General features: G+C 32.4%; 2 protein-coding genes across 4 annotated transcripts; both read right to left on the reverse strand.

Annotated features, from left to right (window-relative positions):
- Positions 1-1,673: 1,673 nt before the first annotated feature.
- LOC132030092 (bifunctional pinoresinol-lariciresinol reductase) lies at positions 1,674-5,361 on the reverse strand. 2 transcript variants are annotated; one of them, XM_059419574.1, is made up of 4 exons: positions 4,938-5,361; positions 3,546-3,786; positions 2,776-2,976; positions 1,674-2,079 (listed from the first exon to the last, which is right to left on the reverse strand). In XM_059419574.1, the coding sequence occupies exons 1-4, from the start codon at positions 5,265-5,267 to the stop codon at positions 1,916-1,918; spliced, it is 936 nt and encodes a 311-aa protein (XP_059275557.1). In that variant the 5' UTR covers positions 5,268-5,361; the 3' UTR covers positions 1,674-1,915. The 2 variants fall into 2 exon arrangements, with proteins under 2 accessions (XP_059275557.1, XP_059275556.1); XM_059419573.1 differs by having other exon boundaries at positions 2,776-2,979; positions 4,938-5,354.
- Positions 5,362-8,416: 3,055 nt separating this feature from the next.
- Positions 8,417-11,524, reverse strand: LOC132030094 (myb family transcription factor PHL11). Of its 2 annotated transcripts, none has more exons than XM_059419576.1 (6): positions 11,243-11,524; positions 10,065-10,141; positions 9,910-9,973; positions 9,562-9,637; positions 9,164-9,233; positions 8,417-8,964 (listed from the first exon to the last, which is right to left on the reverse strand). In XM_059419576.1, exons 1-6 carry the CDS (start codon positions 11,370-11,372, stop codon positions 8,554-8,556), a joined length of 828 nt encoding a protein of 275 aa, XP_059275559.1. In that variant the 5' UTR covers positions 11,373-11,524; the 3' UTR covers positions 8,417-8,553. The 2 variants fall into 2 exon arrangements, with proteins under 2 accessions (XP_059275559.1, XP_059275558.1); XM_059419575.1 differs by having other exon boundaries at positions 9,562-9,640.
- Between the last annotated feature and the right edge of the window lie 7,142 nt (positions 11,525-18,666).

Here is an 18,666-nt window from a genome sequence, read left to right on the forward strand (position 1 = left end):
AATTTGCACAAGTTGGCCTATGGCCCACATCTCACACATGGATATAACTTTCATGAAATACTAATTTCCAAAATTTCATATGGAGGCCCCAAACTTCTCATAAAATGTCTAACTTTCCATAATTCATCTTTTGGTCCCAAATTTTCCTTATTCCAAATTTGCCCTTAACATTCCTTACCAATAAAAAGATGAATATGCAACTTATGCACTTTTAACAAAATCGAAAAAAATTACAACCTTGTCCTTAACTTGTCGCAACCGACTTAGAATATTCCAACGTCCAAAGTACGGGGTATAACAGACGATTTCTAAAACAACTTAAAGACCATGGATTATGCATGTCAAATTCTTGGAAAACAAACATTTTTTTTCCGCAAAACACCCTATCTTTGAGAATTCGCCTATGTAGTGTTTTTGTTTAATTGTTTAAGTTTTTAATAGAAAGAGAGATTTATTTTTTTGAAGTTTGGTATTTCCGGCATGGCAGATTCAGGGGACGGCAGTGGGAGGGTTTTAGTGTTTTAAAAATGTGATTATTTAAGAAATTTTAACAATTGATTAGGAAATAATTAATGTGAAAATATGATTAACAAAAAACCTTTGTATAAAAAAGAAAGAAAGATAGTAGAATTAAAAATTTTGTTTTTTTTTAATGTGGCGGGGCGTGCACAACACGATAAATAACAAGATTGGTTCGGGGTATTAATTTTACTTCGAATAAGAATAGGGGATACATAAACAAGAAAGTTGCAGTGCTAAACTAAGTTTTCGGAAAAAGTTCGGGTTTAATTTTATGTATTTTCTCTATTTAAAATCACAAGTTTTCAAAAGTTGTATAAACACATATAACAATTTGAAACCATAAATTTCAAACTTCTTCATTTTTTTTCTCTTAAAGTTCATGCTCAATTAAAGTACATTGTATAAATTGAAGTTGAGGATGTAATAAGGAATGGTAACGGCAATAGATTAACTTATCATATAACCGTTAGGTTTAATACATATGGAGGCCCATAAACTTGCCACAGTTTTTCTCTCGAGCACTTGAACTATGCATTGTTTCTATTGAGCACCTAAACTACTAACATAGTTAGTAATTTAGGTGCTTAATAGGAACAATGCATAGTTAACAAGTCTTTTTTAGGAACAATGCATAGTTCAAACTATAAGAAAAGCTGGCAAGTTTAAGGGTCTTTATAATCTATATGCATTCCGCCTAAACGTTATTTATGTTTTAGCCACTAATATTGTTTTTATTTATTTGTTCTCGCTTATTGTGCATCCCCCGTTTCTTTTTCTTTTCTTTTCTTTTCTTTCTTTCTCTTTTTTTTTTTTTTAATTTGAACAGAGAATTGCACATGCCTTGAAACTTACTACTGGAAAGATGACAAATAAAATCAGATGAATAATTTCATGTTACTCACATACATGGAGAATCAAATGTAGATAAAGTCATTCTATATTATATTGCTCTTTCAAGTTCTTTGCCTCACTCAAAGCAATTAATGAAAAAAGAGAAGCTACTTAGATTTCTTGTTCTTTTAGACGCACCTGATACATAAATACTTATCTGCACCGGGTATTTATGCTAAATCAATTCAATTTTACTATAACTATATGATTCAATAAAGTGAAAATTGCATTAATTTAACCATAGTTAAATGATAGAAGTCTAGATACAAACACATGTCATGAACCTATTAATTTGATGTAAATATCCAGTACATGTAAATAGTTTATTTTCCATGTATATATGTGTATATAGACACAAATATCGAAAGCAACCGGAATAAGTATATCGCATTCATTGTTGCAGCCCCAGATCTCCATGAATACTAGAACAGTTATCGAATATAACAACTGATAAGTACATGCCAATTATAATTAGAAGAAATTGTAAATCAGAGAACTCTGGTTAAATATAACGCTTCAAGTAGTCCTCAGCTGTGGTATAGTTAACCTCAGGGTAGAGTTTAGATGCCTCCTCTCCTTCTTCTCCAATTTCAAAGTTTGCAAGGCAACCCTCGTAGCAAACATTATAGTAATGACCGAGTCCAACTTGGTCTTCATACCCATATTCTATTTTTCATACAAGAAAACATAAAAAGAAATCAAAATAATATTACGTTCATAAGATAAACACACATAATGCATGAAGGATTCTACTTAACGTTTAGCTAATATATACAGTTACATACACCGATAGTCTAATTAATGAAATTATACTCTATCAAGTTACCTAAATTAAATTTACAACTAACTATCCATGTTATAACAATTAAAAGTGACAAATTTACATTGTGTGTATTAATTTTAACTTGGTGTAGTAGATATCCTAACTATTTTCCATGTTATTAATTTCACTTTTTATGGCCGGATATATACATGTAGTTATCTTCTAAGTGCATGACTTGATAGTATAAAGTTCTTTTACGCACAGTATATAGAAGTTAAATTTGTGAAACTGTCGTTGTCATTTTTTGGACAGTTGTTTAGTAAATAACCCTCTTTTTATCTCTCTTTCAACAATTATGACTTTTTAGACCACATGGTAGAAAGATTCCCTATCGAACAAACTTAAAATCACCCACAATCTAAATATTTGTAAGTTATTGCAAACATTAGACGAAAGTTAATATTTTGTCTGTAATCAAGTTGAGTAATATATGAATAAATATTAAACTCGGTCTAACATTATCCGAAGAGCAATTTTTCAAGGGTTTTATTTGCACAATTTTTCAATAGATGGATAAGAGAGATAATTAAGATTCATACCTTTCATGGAAGCAAGAAAGTCTTCTTTGGTGAGAGTTGATTTTTGGAGCTCTTTACCAATGAGCTTTTCCCATATTTGAACAATCTCTATTTGAGAAAGTATATTCTCAGGAGGTCTAAGGTGAAGTGTTTTATTCAGTGTTGTTGGATCATCTATGGTCTTTATGGTGTATGTTGCTATATCATCTTCATCAACAAATACTGCTGCAGAACCAACACACCTAGAGTTACAAAAATAGCAGAAAGTTTGTTTTCTAATTATTATTCTAAAGCATTGTTAGACAAAGTAGATGAAATTGCACAAATAAAATATCATTTAAGCTCGGGACCTATTCAGTATGACATGCATGTTACATATTTTAGGAAAATATGTTTCACCAATAAGTATGTCTTGCCATATACTTTACTTGTACAAAAGGATAATTAAGACATTTAGTTACAACTTCGCTTTTGATGCTTCATTTGTTTGTTTTAACCAATATGTAAATATTACGTTAAATATATTACTTACAGTTACAACTATCATCAAATACCACCCACAAGCAAACTTTTAAACTTAGACCGTGTGTTTAAATATAGAATCTTTAAATTTTTTGAAATAAAATTTACATATTTAAAAATTACGTAAAAAGATCTTATAACTACCATAATTAATAATTAAAATATTTAAAAACATATGAAAAAATTACGGTGATAATACACTCATGTTTATTCAAAAAGAAAACACAAAAAAATTGGGACTGAGGGAGCAATTGAAACCACATATATACCTTTTTGGTTGGCATCTCCAAGAAAGACGATAGAGTCCCTAGCAGGAAGAAATTGAAAAAGTTGACAAAGACCAGCAAGGAAGTAACAAGCAAAGCAATTAGCAACAACATATGTGAATGGAATTTTAGCTTCTTCAATGGCTTTTCTGACAGCCATTTTATCATCAAATGTTACTCTTCCTGGTTCCAACGCATCTCCCATTCTTGCTGAATCTGATCCAAACTCAGAAGGCACGAATCTCTGTACAATTACAAGTACACCACTTTAGATTATATTTATCCCAAATAAAATCACTTAAGATAATTAAAACACTTGAACTGTTGTTTCCTATGAGGAAATTAAGGGTGCCAAATGAACGTATTTGACTGAATTTGGGCGGGTTAAAGTGAACTGAGTTGATAGGGGTTTAATTAATGCGTCAAATGTTACTTAGGCTGAGATTGACTGATTATTCAAGATGCGCTAAATAATGAGTTATAATTCAAGTCGCTCAATTCATACCAAATAATTATTTTTTTATTTAAGTTGTTTAATTATTGAAGAAACCCACCCCCCGGCCCCCACCCCTTCCTATATTATGGCTATATCTAATGTATAAAACAAAAAAATTAAAAACTATTTTGATAAAAAGAAATCGTGGATCATCTATTTGGGCTTGTTACTTAGTTCAATTCAGCTCATCTAAAAGTTGAGTTAAAATAGATGAATCAAAATAGGTTGAGTTAATAAATGAGCAAAACGTTGATCTACCCAAACTTGGAGTTGAATAGGTCATATTTTCATGGGTTAATTTTATCCATTGCAAATGCACATTTTTAGGGTAATTTCACCGTATGGAAGTTCAATTTTCAGTTTATTGCACCAAATCAAAATCTAACTATGCCTATATTTAATAGAAACTAAAAGAAAAACCAAAAAATGTTAACTTCTATACAAAAAAAAAACGTGACTACATTAGGATATGTATACAATTGTCACATAAGTATGGTCTCGATCGTTAGTAACTCACTTTTCGTAATATCACACCTCTTAAAAACACAATAAAACCTCATTTTTAAGACCCACTTACAAAAAAATAAAAAGAATCCATGATGGATAGACATGGACAAGATATCGGTTATCAGGTTGTCGTTGAGAATGGATGTTTTATTCTTTAAGTGATGCCATGTGAAAATTATAATATGTTTTTCAACTTTTTTATAAGCAAATCCACCCCTTAAAAACTCAGCTTATATACACAACAGTGTAAACAAATTGTTACATCATCAGCCTATGTTATTTTCAAAATTTTATTGACAGTATACATAAGTTAAACTTCAATATAGACGTGGACCCAATTTTTCTCTTAAAAAACGATGTTTAAATAAAAGATACTTAGACAAGATATTGACCTTTATATTTCCAGCTTCTTTAATGGCTTCAACAAGTTTGAGTTGGAGCAATATTTGATAGCTACGACCATATACACCGGAGATAGCACAGATAACGACGTCGACGAGTTTTACAGCGTCTACGAGGCTCCGATGATCATTGAAAGAACCAGGAACAAGATGAGCTCCTTGCATCTTAAAGGAAATAAGCATTTGAATTTTATCAATATCAAGTGCTATTTCTGGGCGTTGCAAAATATAAGTATCATGCCCATTTTCTAAACTTGCCTTCACCAATCTCTTTCCCAAGAATCCTGTTCCTCCCACAATCAACACTTTACTTTTTGCCATAGTTTTTTGGAGTATAGTATTTTTTTCTTTTTTCCCTTTTCTTGTCTGTGTACACAAAGAAAAGATGGATGTTTGTGACGTATGAAGCTTGCTCCAAACCCTTAATATAGACAGGACAATTTGTTTTTTTCCACTCCTACCTTTTCTTTTCGGTGGTTGGTCTTTCAGTTCAAAATAATAATTATTGTAATTTGTACATAAAGGTCTATATTTACTCCCTATGAATTATTTAAATAGAGTAATATCATCAGTGAATATTATATAGCCGACTTCGTCTTCTTGTGCGTTGATACGCAATTATTATTATCGTAGTACAGAGGTATGGAACACTAGTTTACATATGTAATGAAACTATTTGAAAACATATATAGATTTTTTTGTTTTACAGGACAATTTTTCCCTTTTAATTTAATGTAAAAGGATTTATAATATTTTTATATTTGAAAACTCTGATTTTAACATTTCTAATTTTGTCTTTAATGACATGCTTTCATCAAAATGACATGACATTCTAAAAATTAGAAGAATCTAGAAAGTGTTGTTGGTAATATTATATAGTATATTTTAAGTTATGGGTGAAATGTCCTTTTTTCATTTTCTCGGGTTTTTAAAATAAATGTTTACTTAGTGTTTAATACACTCCTTAAAAAAATACTAACTCCTAGAAAAAGAAAGGTATTTTGACTAAACTATCCTTAATTAAAATTTGCATATTACTATTAGCTTGATAAAAAATTGGAATATGGTCACTTAACACTTAACAAGGGCAAATCTGAAAAAATATAATTAATCTTTTCATAATTATATAAGTGCACTTATTATTAACCAAAATAAATAGACTAAGTAGACACTTATTATGAACCGAAGGGAGTATATCAAACTCTTTTTTCAGTCAATCAAAAATTTAATCTTAGCAAATGAAACTTGGTAGTTGGACCTCTAAATATGCAAATGGCTATTAACTTTAGTACGATAAAACGCCCCAACAAGGACACCGATGATCGAAGTGTGACGTAAAAAATCAGTAACAAAATAAAAATAGCCACTTCGACACCACGTTGTGACGTCAGTAGCTAGCGGAGCTACAATATTTTTATTGGATTCAATTGGCAAATAGTCAAGTTCATGTGTTTTAGCTAGGGATATTTTTGTTTAAATGTTATTCCCGACCGCCTTAAATAATGATTGTTTTTCAATTAAATTTCAAATGGTGGCTTATAAATATTAATGAGCGCAACGGAAAAAGAATTGGTCATTCAAGCTAAACTTTATGTTTAAATATTGAAGAGACGGTTCGACGTGAAAAATTGTACTGCGTTATATTTACTTTGTTCCTTTTTACTAATATATGTGAAAAAAGAGGAATTAATTCTATCTTGATTTTTTAAAATGATAAATATTTTGAATCAGTTATTTTCTTTTTTATAGAGATAATGGTCAAAAACACACCTTAAGTATCACTTTTTTGTGAGTTACTACCTAAACTATCAAGTGTTTGCGTTTTCTACCTAAATTATCACCAATTATTTATCAAACAACACCTCGACTAGTATCTGATACTAAAATCTTTATTAGAGAAGTTGCAACACCTAACAACCCTGACAAGATTAATAGTTGCTCTTTGTCCAGAGATCTTGAACAAAGTTGCTCACATTCCAAATGTGCAAAATCAGTTAGTTTTATTCATAATTCTTCTACCTTCTTTTCACTGTGATGCAGCGATGGTAGGGATTCAAATATTTTGTACTCCGTTGGTAAGTAAAATCTTTTTGAACGCGTTTCCTGTGCCTGCAAGACATCAATAAAAAAGATATTCATCCTCAAGACTGTTGTATAGTATTTTACTATTGTTACGTAGCACTTCTAATTACGAAAATGGATTACCACTTTGCGGATGAATCATATTGCTTTTGGGTTCGCCTCTGCCGGCATGGTAATACAAAACCAGATCAATACAATCAACTTTGTAAAAAAAAAAAAAATTATTATTATATTTTTTTGGGGTAAATTTTGAAACAGAGAGGATATTAATCTCAAGCATTAGTCTGAGAAACTCGATAGCATTATTGGCAGGCTACAAGTAAAGATTGTAATTTCTAGTATTCCCATGAAGTAGAACAGATGTGATAAAACTGTCGTCTCTCATTTTCGCAAAAAGGAATTGACATTAAAAAAATAAAAAAGTAAAAAGTTTAAATGCAAGAAATGATTTGAGCTGAAAGAGAGTGTCCATTCTTTTTGCAGAAAGGCAAACATCCTTTACTAAAACATTCCTTTTTCATAGGAATAAACTTGCCTTTCCTTGTCTTTTCCTTATCATGGTCCTCTTCCTTTTGAACATACATACATATTAATTAATTAACCACTTATCTTTATGTATATAAATTTTAAGAAATCTTAAATATATCATATTTTGCAGTAAAGAAAGTTGAGAATGATATACACAAGAAATGATTTCGAAATTTCCATCTCATGCATGGGATTTAGTTAAGCTTATCAGTAATATCTCCCATCTCCTGAATGTGTTCAGGGGCGCAGAATAATTTTTGTAGAAAACCAAACTTGAATGCCTTTCCATAAGGGTTCTGGCCAGTATCTTATTTAAGCTTACAAATTGATCATTGATCGCCTACATGCAAACTTTGACATTGTCGCAATTAGGTATAAAACCCCAATGGCTCTCGTTGATATGGGCTTTATGAGCATCAAATTAAGCAATTTGGTTGCTTCCACTGTTCATAAATAACCTTAAGCTCTAGCATACTTGATTTCGCAAGAATAGTTAGTCTTCACTTCTTCCCAAGAAGTGTCTCGTCAAATTCCAAATACCCTAATGTGATAAGAACATTGGCCTGGGATTGAAGAAAATTTGGCCCTTTCACCCAGCTTAAAACATTGGAATTCATACTCCCGTTAAAATTTGCAGCAGGAAAAGCTATAAAAATTGCAAAACAAGGATACACATTGAACTATGAAATACAAACCAACTAAAGCTGGCGCGATTTAGTAACTAAATTAACAAGATTAAGATGTATCCTTAAATATAAATAATCTCTCTGTTATAACTGAGAGGTGCCCTATTCCAATTAAAATAGAGCATCACCGATTCCCTGTACTACAATTATCTCTCCTTACAACAAATGAAATAATTACATAGACAAATGACAATTTATCTTGAATGAGAGCTTCATGTAACAAGTTATACCAGTTCCTAGCATTTTTTTGAGTCAAATACAATACACTTGACCTTGTATGATTAGAAATAGAGAAAACAAAAACTAAGACATTATATTTCCAATCTTCCATTTGAAAGTGGTTTGGCTTCCAATGCAGCTGAATTCATGCCAATAAAGTCATAGCTACTTCTGGAGTTTAAATCGAAGCTAATGGAAGTTTCTTCAAGCTTAATATTCATATTGTTCATTTGTTCTCCCTCCCTCAAGTACGTAGACCTTCTTAGATTGTTATTAGCATCATCTTCTATCCTTTTACCTGCAACAGTTTCATCCCGGTTGTCTCCGTCCATGTAATCCATTAAATTAGACAGAGCTAAATTGAAATCTGTAAGTTGAGTTCTTGTTTCGTTGACAGCATTAGGGGAGTTCATATCAGTGGACAGACTCTTCTGAGCTTTATCCAATATTGCCTGCAAGTACTTTCCCTGTGCCTCTATTCTCATTTGTAGTTTCTGTTGAACCTTTAGAACAAACAATATTTACGTCATTACAAGAAAGTTAAAGTGAATGTTTCCCAGAAACTAAATAAGTGAGGTCTAATAAGTACGATATCAAAGAACTAAAATTGGATGATAACAACAGTGTTTTTTGTGCATGTGTTTTCATGGTTTTTTCTCGTTAGGACTAAGAATTCTTCTAGAGAAAAGGTTTAATGTGTACCTCAAGCTGCTCGTGTAATTTTTGCTGGACTTCAATCTGAGACCTCACTGCCTCACTAATTGGAGCTTCTCTGTTCAGATATAAGCATATATTATCAAGAACACATGTGTTTTAATGTATATACACTTTCTAAAGTCCCCTATAGGCATGTTTAAATCAAATGCATTATGCGTGAAGCTTTAAATACCAGTGTACGCAACTGCAGTTGAACCAATTTTAAAATTCAATGGAGAAAATGCAGTTCAAATATATTCTATAAACTATACTGAAGTTTGAGGATACTATCGCTGTAATTAACATATTTAGAGGCGAGTAATTAACATTAGTTTCATGAAGAGATTTTAGACGAGTAGAAAGATGGTATAAGTATAACCGACAGTGAATTTCCCGGCACCTACCCTTGCATACCACTCATGCTTGATGAAGTGATACTTGGTCCTGGGGAATGAAAACTGAATTGTCCACAGGACTCCCCTGCTACATTGAAAAACAAAAGGCAATCTGAGGATTTTTTTTAAAAAGAATGGAATGAAAGAAAAAATCTCAATAAAAAAAGGACCATGTAAAACTCTAGTTACCTATAGGAGAAGCACTACAAAATTTAATATATTTCCAGTTCTTTTAGACCATTTACATGTTAAATATAGAACTTAATACAATTATCAAGCATTAGAATACAAGTTTTAGAACGAGATTTATGTCCACTTTGCTTTCTGGTTAAGTTTTCAATATCATCCAGAACTTACCAATATTCTCGGCGTTTTGTTCTACTGCATTTTGTTTCTTTGCCTGCTGTCCAAGTCTATACTTCTGCAGAACGAAAAAATGGACCAAACCGCCTAATGAGTTTTCGATAGGGAAAAAAATATTGATGAATAGAGATGCAGAAGCCTTTCTCTACCTGCAAATGACTCTTCAAATGGTACAGTGTCAAGCCCTTCAATCCCATTAACCTTAGCACCGACTTGGGAGTTGCTTCTGCAAATTTAAGGCCTTTTATCAAACATTGCAGACTTAAAATTGAAAGCACAAATCAAGAAACATCAATACTTCAGTGATGCACTAACACACGCGAGAAAGTAAACCAAAAATCCCCATCTGTGTGAATCTCAAGGGATGGACATATACCTCTGCTCTTTAGCATAGACCTCACTTCTAAGTTGTACTTAGTTATCAGACGATTAATTCCATGAACCAGCCAAAGTTAGTTTATATATAATGAGGGATCATTTAAGATGTAAGATACTTGAAATCAAATACACAAGGAGGAGATAAAAGTCTGACACTCTAATAATAAACTTATTTAAATTAAATAATCACGTACATATTGATTCTAGAAGTGAACAAAAACCGGAAGTTCATAATCAAGAGCTATTTATGGCAAAGTTTGGAGAATTTTGCAGAACAATATATATAAGTGCACGCGAGCTAGGACATTGGCAGCTCCCACAAGATTTTGGTTTCAAGTAAAGTTACAATTATGGCGCACCTTTTTAATTTTTCCTCCATCTTTCTTTTCTTAAAAGGAAAAAGCTTGAAAAGGCAAGCAACTAATTTATCAGGACAGAGTACCCAAACTCTGTATGGTCATAGTGTTTGGCTCATTTGTTTCAATTTCTTAATCTCCATGTTATAAGCAGCATATAATACAAATTGATCGATCAATTAACCAACAAAAGTATCAGAAAAGAAGTAGGAACTCACCAACAAATGGAAAATAATATTACAGATCAATGCCATTGACAACCACATGTAACTAAAACTTATAATGACACCGCACAATATAAAAGTTTATCACCCATGTACCCACTTTATATTACTAGTACTAGTATTAAACACAACTAAAGCAACAACAACTATGACATGGATACATATGAGTTCTCACTATCCATTTCGCTCCATTACTGATTTCACTGTCATTATTATTTTTACAATCATGGTTTCCAGGCTAGCTGGCGTGCACTTTGATTAATTCCATGGGTACGTTCTACCTCCCACTACCACAGGTACGAGGAGTTATATAATAAACACAAAAATTAAATGTACAAAAGCAGAACAAAAGAAAAAAGAGTAACTCACTATCAGGTCCACCAAGCTTAGTGACAGCATCAACAAAACGATCATGTAGATCAGCAGTCCATCTCAATCTTGGCTTTGGGTCCCTTGTCATCACCACCCCATTTTCATATCCATTATACATCCTATCCATCAATACCACCACCCTCAAATTCCTCAAAACTACCACACAAGTTACTAAAAACACTGAATTTAAACACCCAAAAGCTTAAAAGAAATGTACAGACGAAAGAACCCAGAAAGTTTATCAAGTGGAATGAACAGTTCCAAGAATTCCCCAGAAGAAATTGATCAACAAAATATTGAATCTTTTTTCTTTTTTTTCTGGGGGAGTGTGTTTGATAAGAGAGTCAAATGAGCTTTTACAGGAAGAAACCAAATACGGAAGAAATTTTTTGTTTGTATAATAATGGGACTTTTGTCCCTATTTTGTGCTGGTCTTTAATTTTTGTCCCTCAAGGTAAATAAATTTTATGCGCGTTACAAGTTTATATTTACGCGTTATAATTATAAGTTATATCCCGCCCCCTAAAAAACCTATCTCCCTTTGGCAGAGGCGTATTTCCGCCTAAAATTTGCAGCACGTGAATCCATGATTGCTTGGCAAAATTAAATATTTTATCTACATATTTTTTTTAATTGATCTATTATTATCTGCTACCACCCATATTCTAAAAGGGCTGAATGGTCCACTTAGTTGAATGTTATGTTATTTACCCCAAGGAATAGGAATCAAATCCCACTAAACACTTTTTTTCCTTCCTTTATAGGGGTGCATCAATGTTTTTGAAATGCTAAATTTGCCTATGGAATCTGGCCACTAAGCATAAGTTCGATTTTTTTTCCTTTTTAGTGGTGCATTCATGTTCTTGAGAATTTTAAATTTGCCTATGACATAGTTGATTTTTCAATTTTTGAAACATAAAATTAAAAACTAGCCCATTTGAAGGAAAAAATAGTTAAAAACCAGACCATTTGAAGGGCAAACCGTGTAATTTCATCTATGATAATCCGTACATGCAGACGTGATAAAATTTAAATTGTTTAGGACAAGGGAATCAATTTTGATAAAATAAAAACAACACGGGGAGGAAAGATCGGCGTGGAATCTGAAGGAACATATGAGCGCCGAAAATTTATTTGTTTTTTATTACAGAAAAAATGTGGGAGATCGATTCCGTGTTGCTCAGCTGTATGAATTTACTCAACACTCGCAGCCGGTGATTGATGGGGACGAGTGGGACCGGTAGTGGACGCGTGGCAAAGTGACACGTGGGGTGACAGCGTGGAATATTCGCCGAAGAATGAGGAAAAAAGAATATTCGTACAATCACGTGCCACGTCCTCCCAAATACTACTGACTAATCGGTGCTATTGGTCATTTTGGTACAGATTTGTGAAAAGAAATTTTTTAGCTAAATTATGAAAAAGGTTGGTTAATTATTTGGGAATTTTACATAAATGACTACACTTTGGGGGTTTAAAATTTGCCATAGCCATGCTTTCACTGCGTAGCCATTCGTCCTCCATGAATACAAATAATAAAAATTCAAAACCCATAGGTGTATTCATGTCAAATGTATTCATCTATAACTACTTTTACATTGTATTCACTTTTTTGTATTTAAAAATCATTCGTATTCAAACAACATAAATACAAAAAATATTGTATTCAACTTGTTGCATACAATTTTTTTTAGTGAAAGAATGAAGAATACACTAAACATTGAATACATAAAAACATAGCAATAAAAATTAACAAAAACATCAAAAAAAACCGAATACAAAACAATAAAATGAATACAATCTAAAAAATTAACCAAAACTCAAAAATAATGAATACAAATGCTCGATGATCTCAGGTTGGTGAATTTATCTCCACCTTGCTTTTGATTTTTTACTGAGTTAGTTGATTTATTGTTTACAATTAGTCTACAAAAATAATGAATACAATGTCGATGGCGAGAAAAAGGGGGAGAGAGAGAGAGACTGGAGTTGTTGAATTTAACCTTGCTTTTCGCCGGAGTTGGTTCTAGTTAACTTTGGTGTTGAAGAGCTTTCTTTCGTCATGAAGTGGTATAAAGAAAGATGAAAGTCGGGGGTTGCTAAAGGAGAGAGAGTTAAGGGAGAAGAGAGAGGGTTGAGGGTAAAGAGAATGATACGATGGGAAGAAAATATATTAAAAGGCATTAGTTACATTACGTAATTGATATACAAAATTTAGTTTTGAGATGTAATTAAAATAAAGTGTAGCTACTAAATGTAAATAACTTCTAATGGTACACTATGTAGATTTCCCTAATTATTTTGCTGTACAAAGTTACTCCTGTAATTAGTCTGAACAAAATTGCACAAATTGGCCTTTAAATGGGCTGGTCTTTAATTTTTGACCCTGCTTGGTATGGTTCTATAATCTTTAGACATTTTGCAGAAATATCTCAGACCTTCCCTTATTAACCATAAAAATTAACTCTTAGCATATTTTTATCAGTATTTCGTGAACAATGCAAAATTGCGTTTCTATTATAGAAGACATAAACAAAACTAGAAAGTCACAATCAGCTCTCATTTGCTCAATTTATCCTTCCTTCTATCATATGAGAAAGTTATGAGAAAAAATGGTCCCTTAACTATGAGAGTAGGTTCAAAATGGTCCTTTAACTATGCACTTAACGGTTTTGGTCCTTTAAGTTTGCCACAGGTTAACAAAATTAGTCCCTTAACTATGATGGTTGGCTAAAAATAGTCCCTTAAGCATGAACTTAACATTTTTGGTGCTTTAAGGTTCACTAAAAGTTGACACTTTTAGTCTCCAACAAAATATTCATTGAACTCAGTTTGTTAGATTTGACGAGAACTGTAAAAAAAAAGAATAATGAGAAATCACATTTAGAGGTACACATATTAAAGAAATAGCCAAATATCTCGGGACAAAACCGACGGACGTCAGTCGGTCATAGGAAAAAATCGAGAAAAAAACCTATTATAGAAAAAGTGTCTCAAACACAAAACAAAATTAAAAAGTCACTAAATAAAATACACTAGACTCGTTTTACTGAAAACCCCTTATAAAAATAAATACTTCCATTGTAGTGATTCATTTTTAAAAAAAAAAAAAAAAAAAACCACACATTTTTCATTGAAAATAACCGACAGACGTCAGTTGGTTTTCATAAAAAACAATTGAAATTAAAAGAAAATTAAAAAATAGTGTCCCTCTATTTTATCCATCATTTTTTCACTTTTTTTAGTAGTGAAAACTTTTGTAGTTTCTACTATTTCTAATTTATTTCTTAAGTCTGGTGCATTTTACTTAGCTGATGGACTCCTTCAATTTTAATCAACAGAGTCTGTCTGTCTTTGTGTTCTGAGACGTTTGTGTTCCGAGATATTATTTTTTGACATTATCAAATTTGTTGGTTTTTTTTCTATAACGGACTAACGTCCGTTGATTTTGTCCCGAGGTATTTGGTCTTCGCATTACTGATGTGTACCTCTAAATGTGAGTTCTCGCTAATTTTTTTCCTTTTTTTTTTTTTTTTATAGTTCTCGTCAAATTTACCAAACAGAGTTTGATGAATATTTTGGCGGAGACTAAAAGTGTTAACTTTTGGTGAATTGAAAGGGGCAAAACTGTTAAGCGCATACTTAAGGGACTAATTTTAACCAACCTTCCTAGTTAAGGGACATTTTTTGTTAACTTTGGCAAATTTGAAGGACCAAAACTGTTAAGTGCAAAGTTAACGGACTATTTTGAATCTACTCTCATAGTTAATGGACCATTTATGTCCTTTTCTCAGAAAGTTATATTAAATGGAGTAAATTACAATTAGCTCCCTTAACTAAGGGTCAGGAAACAATACCTTTTTCATTTTTTGATTGGGAATACGTCCGATTAGCAATTGTAAAGCCTAAGTCATTTTTTCAGGAACCGTAAATGTTATATCCCGAGTTTTTGCCTATTCGGAAAAACCTTGAAAGGAATAAGGTTATGTTGATTTTATTTCATAGGTGTGTGTTGTTCATGACCTATTAATGTGGAAATAGCGGGAAAGGCGAGGGGCAAAATCGGAAATTTCGGAAAAAAAAAAACGAGCCACAATCAATTGGGCCAAAAGAATAAAAGAAGAGAAAATTTGGCCCAAAGTGAGGGGTGGCCGGCCAAACCCAAGCCCATGGACTAATTAATTTTTCCATGTGATTAATTGAATAAGTGAGGATGATATTAATAGAAGTTTCAAGAAAAGTAAAGAGAAAGAAGAGCAAAAAAAAGAAGAAAAAAAAGAGCCACTCAGACATTCGACCAACACCCCTACATTTTACCCCTTGAAATCTTGCTTTCAAAATTATTTTCTTGTGGTATTCCTACTAATTCAAGGCTCCTCTACAACTTGGTGTAGTTGTTTTGGAAGATTGAGCCTTTGATTCACCCTTTGGTCAAGTGAAGAACCAAGGAGAAAAGGTAAGAATTAATTCCTTTTTATTATGTTATGAAGGTTTGTTTTGTTGTAGTATATGTAAATTTATGAAAATACGGAAGGTTGCAAAGTGGGTGTGCATGTGTGCATGTGGCCGTGTGTCCTATGTTGTTTAGTTGAGATGAGTTGAATTTTATGTTGTATTCTAGTTGTGGGTATTGTGGAAATTGTATTGGAAATGAAAGTTGAATGAAAATTGGATGAAGTTAGAAAATAGCATGTTCCCTGGGTTGTGTTGTGATGGAATAATGATGGATTTATTTTGTTTAACATGTTAGTTGTGTTGTTGTGATTTTTACAATGTAAATGAAGGTTATATGGGTTAAGTTGGCATGAAAAGGGATCTAGGAAATTATGTCATATTAATGTGATTTTATGATATCAAGATAATGAAGTTGTTAAAGTGTAGATTATTATTGTTGGTGATGAATTAGTAAGAAGAAAATGTGTTGGGATGGTTTTGTTGCCATATAGAAATTTTGAATGAAATATGGAATTGTTGAATATTGGACATAAGGCTTGAAATATTCTTGGTTTATGTTTGAATGATCTTAAATTAGTATGTAAACATGAAAGTATTGAGTATTGTTATTGTAGTTTGATTGTTGGTTTGGTTGTTGTTGAAATTATGAAATCTTGGTTGGTGTACTTACGGGGAAATCTTTTTTCTATAGAAATTAATGTTCGTTTGAATTTGAATGCCTAAGTGCGTATGGCTAATGTTAATGTATTTGGCGTTATGTAGATCTTGGCGTATGTGAGGCTTGACTTATCTTGCGAGCGGAAGAGGTATGTAAAGCGCCGCTTTTTTTTTTTCTTTTTTTTTTTTTTTTAGATGCGTACTTATACGTTCCTAAAGATCTATTCTTTAATGTGACCAAACTAAGATTCCTTATGTTTTCAAATGATTGAATATTAAAAGTTTATAAGGAATTTTAACTAAAAGTGTTAACTTTGCATGGTGAATTGAAAGGTAAGTTCATAAGGCAAACTTTCCCCTAACGTTAAGTCGGCACCCGTCCGTGGGAGGGCTTTTCTATGCTACCCCTAATGATTTTCGAAAAAATTTAATACCACTTTCACTTTGACTTCAACCATATGAGTTTCTTACTTAATTAGTGGTGATTATGATTTTATGCATATGGACTCACGGCTCCGCTCGTGCTTATTTTTGCCTCGTTCAATCCCGGCCGTTATATTTCGGCGCATTATGATATAAATTTGAAGGACCAGGGTTCCGTTTATATTTGGTGTTATCTTTGTGTATGGTGTTATGGTTGGCTATGATGTGTTACGGGGATATGTCGGGACGGAGATATGAAATTTTGAATCGGGTGACCATCTCTATGCATGATTATATTTTTGATAAATATTTTGATATTTTGCATTTCTATTTTTCCGTAATTTGTTATTATGATCCCGTACTACGCTTTACATACTCAAGACATCTCAGAAAGTTATATTAAATGGAGCGATATTTTGGTATACATACTATTCCGATGCATGTGTACATATTTTACGACGGGGCCCCGTCCCTGCTTTTGTTACTTAAGTCCGTGGATATGTATGTGGGTTATGGACGCTTATGTGTATGTGTTATATACCTTTTTGTACATATTTTTTGGTACATTTTGGGACTTATGCTACTTACGTGACTACTATGTGATTAGCTATTTGTGATTACTTATGATTATGCAAGCCTAAGTACGTATTGTTTTCAGGAACTGTAAACATGTGGATTATACAATATTTGTGAAACCTTTGAGCCAGAAAAAAGAAGATGATGAGAACATGTTATTTTCTTGTATTAAAATTTTTTACTCATTTTTCAAGGGGTCACATCCCATTCCAAAAGGTGGAGGGTTATTGTTTCTCAAACCTTAAAGGTTAAGAAGTTGAGTGGAATTTACTTTATTAAATGTTAAAAAGAGAAAGAAACCACGTTTATTCAACAACCAATATTGTATTGTATTGTATTTAATTAACCAGTTCATCTTTAAATCTACCTGCTCCGCGTTAAATTTATCTACTTAAATAAATTTGTCTCGTGTGATGTTATCTTTTGGCTTTTTATGACAAGATCAGAAACTAACATAATTACATATTCACTTTTGTATAAATTTCAGCCAGCTCTAGAAAATTGAGTAAGAAAAAACAATTGTACTAGTTTTTAGAAAATGTTAAATGCATCTGGAAACTTTGAAAGAGGAAGAATGTGAGCAGTCTGTGATCATGATTCAAAAATAATACTATCCTCAAATTGAATGTCAATGCCATTTTCAAGAAGAATGGAGTATCTAATTCTGTAATGAGGAGTAAATTTATCAAACAATAGATGTTGGAGCAGCACAATGTTCTCTTTATTTTACTCCTTAGAGAATCTCAACACAATCTTTCTATGGAAAAACAAAAATGCAAATCAGAAATCAGACTGAAAACGGCACTTTCTATAAGAATATTGCAGGAAAGCAAAAAAGAGAAGGGAACAGGGACAGAAGGGGACGGATGACAGCAGAATATTCTTGCAAGAAAAAAGAAACACAAGACAACTACAAGAAATGTCTTGTTAGAATATTATTGACAGCCATGAGCAGCTATGATGCTTATTTGACCTTCTCCCTTGATCCTTTTCTATGTCGATAACCGTGTTGTCAAGGCATACCTCGACTAATTCCTAAGTCGGCATTCTGCTATCTTTTCCCTTAGATATTCACATGTCCTTTATCGCTACTAGTACCTTTTTTTACTGCATTGGTCACATCAGTGTCATCCAAACTGGATTTTTACCTATGTTAGGGCGACCTAGTGCACGAAGCATCCGGAGTTCATGCAGGGTGCAAGAATAGGATTTTTATCTATGCTATGAAGTCTATAAATTCCTGGTAATCTTAGATGACATTTTTATAACATAGTTGAGTGAACGAAAAAGCATTATGCAGGCCCAGGAAC

Source organism: Lycium ferocissimum, chromosome 9 (assembly GCF_029784015.1).
Source record: "Lycium ferocissimum isolate CSIRO_LF1 chromosome 9, AGI_CSIRO_Lferr_CH_V1, whole genome shotgun sequence".
NCBI classification, from domain to species: Eukaryota; Viridiplantae; Streptophyta; class Magnoliopsida; order Solanales; family Solanaceae; genus Lycium; species Lycium ferocissimum.

Coding starts and splice junctions, on each gene's coding strand:
- LOC132030092 (XM_059419573.1), bottom strand. CDS start 5,267: ATGGCAAAAAGTAAAGTGTTGATTGTGGGAGGAACAGGATTCTTGGGA. Junction 2,980..3,545: donor TGGAGATGCCAACCAAAAAG/GTATATATGTGG, acceptor TTGGTTCTGCAG/CAGTATTTGTTGATGAAGAT. Junction 2,080..2,775: donor CTTTCTTGCTTCCATGAAAG/GTATGAATCTTA, acceptor TATGAAAAATAG/AATATGGGTATGAAGACCAA.
- LOC132030094 (XM_059419575.1), bottom strand. CDS start 11,372: ATGGATAGGATGTATAATGGATATGAAAATGGGGTGGTGATGACAAGG. Junction 10,142..11,242: donor TAAGCTTGGTGGACCTGATA/GTGAGTTACTCT, acceptor TTAAATTTGCAG/AAGCAACTCCCAAGTCGGTG. Junction 8,965..9,163: donor AATTACACGAGCAGCTTGAG/GTACACATTAAA, acceptor TTTGTTCTAAAG/GTTCAACAGAAACTACAAAT.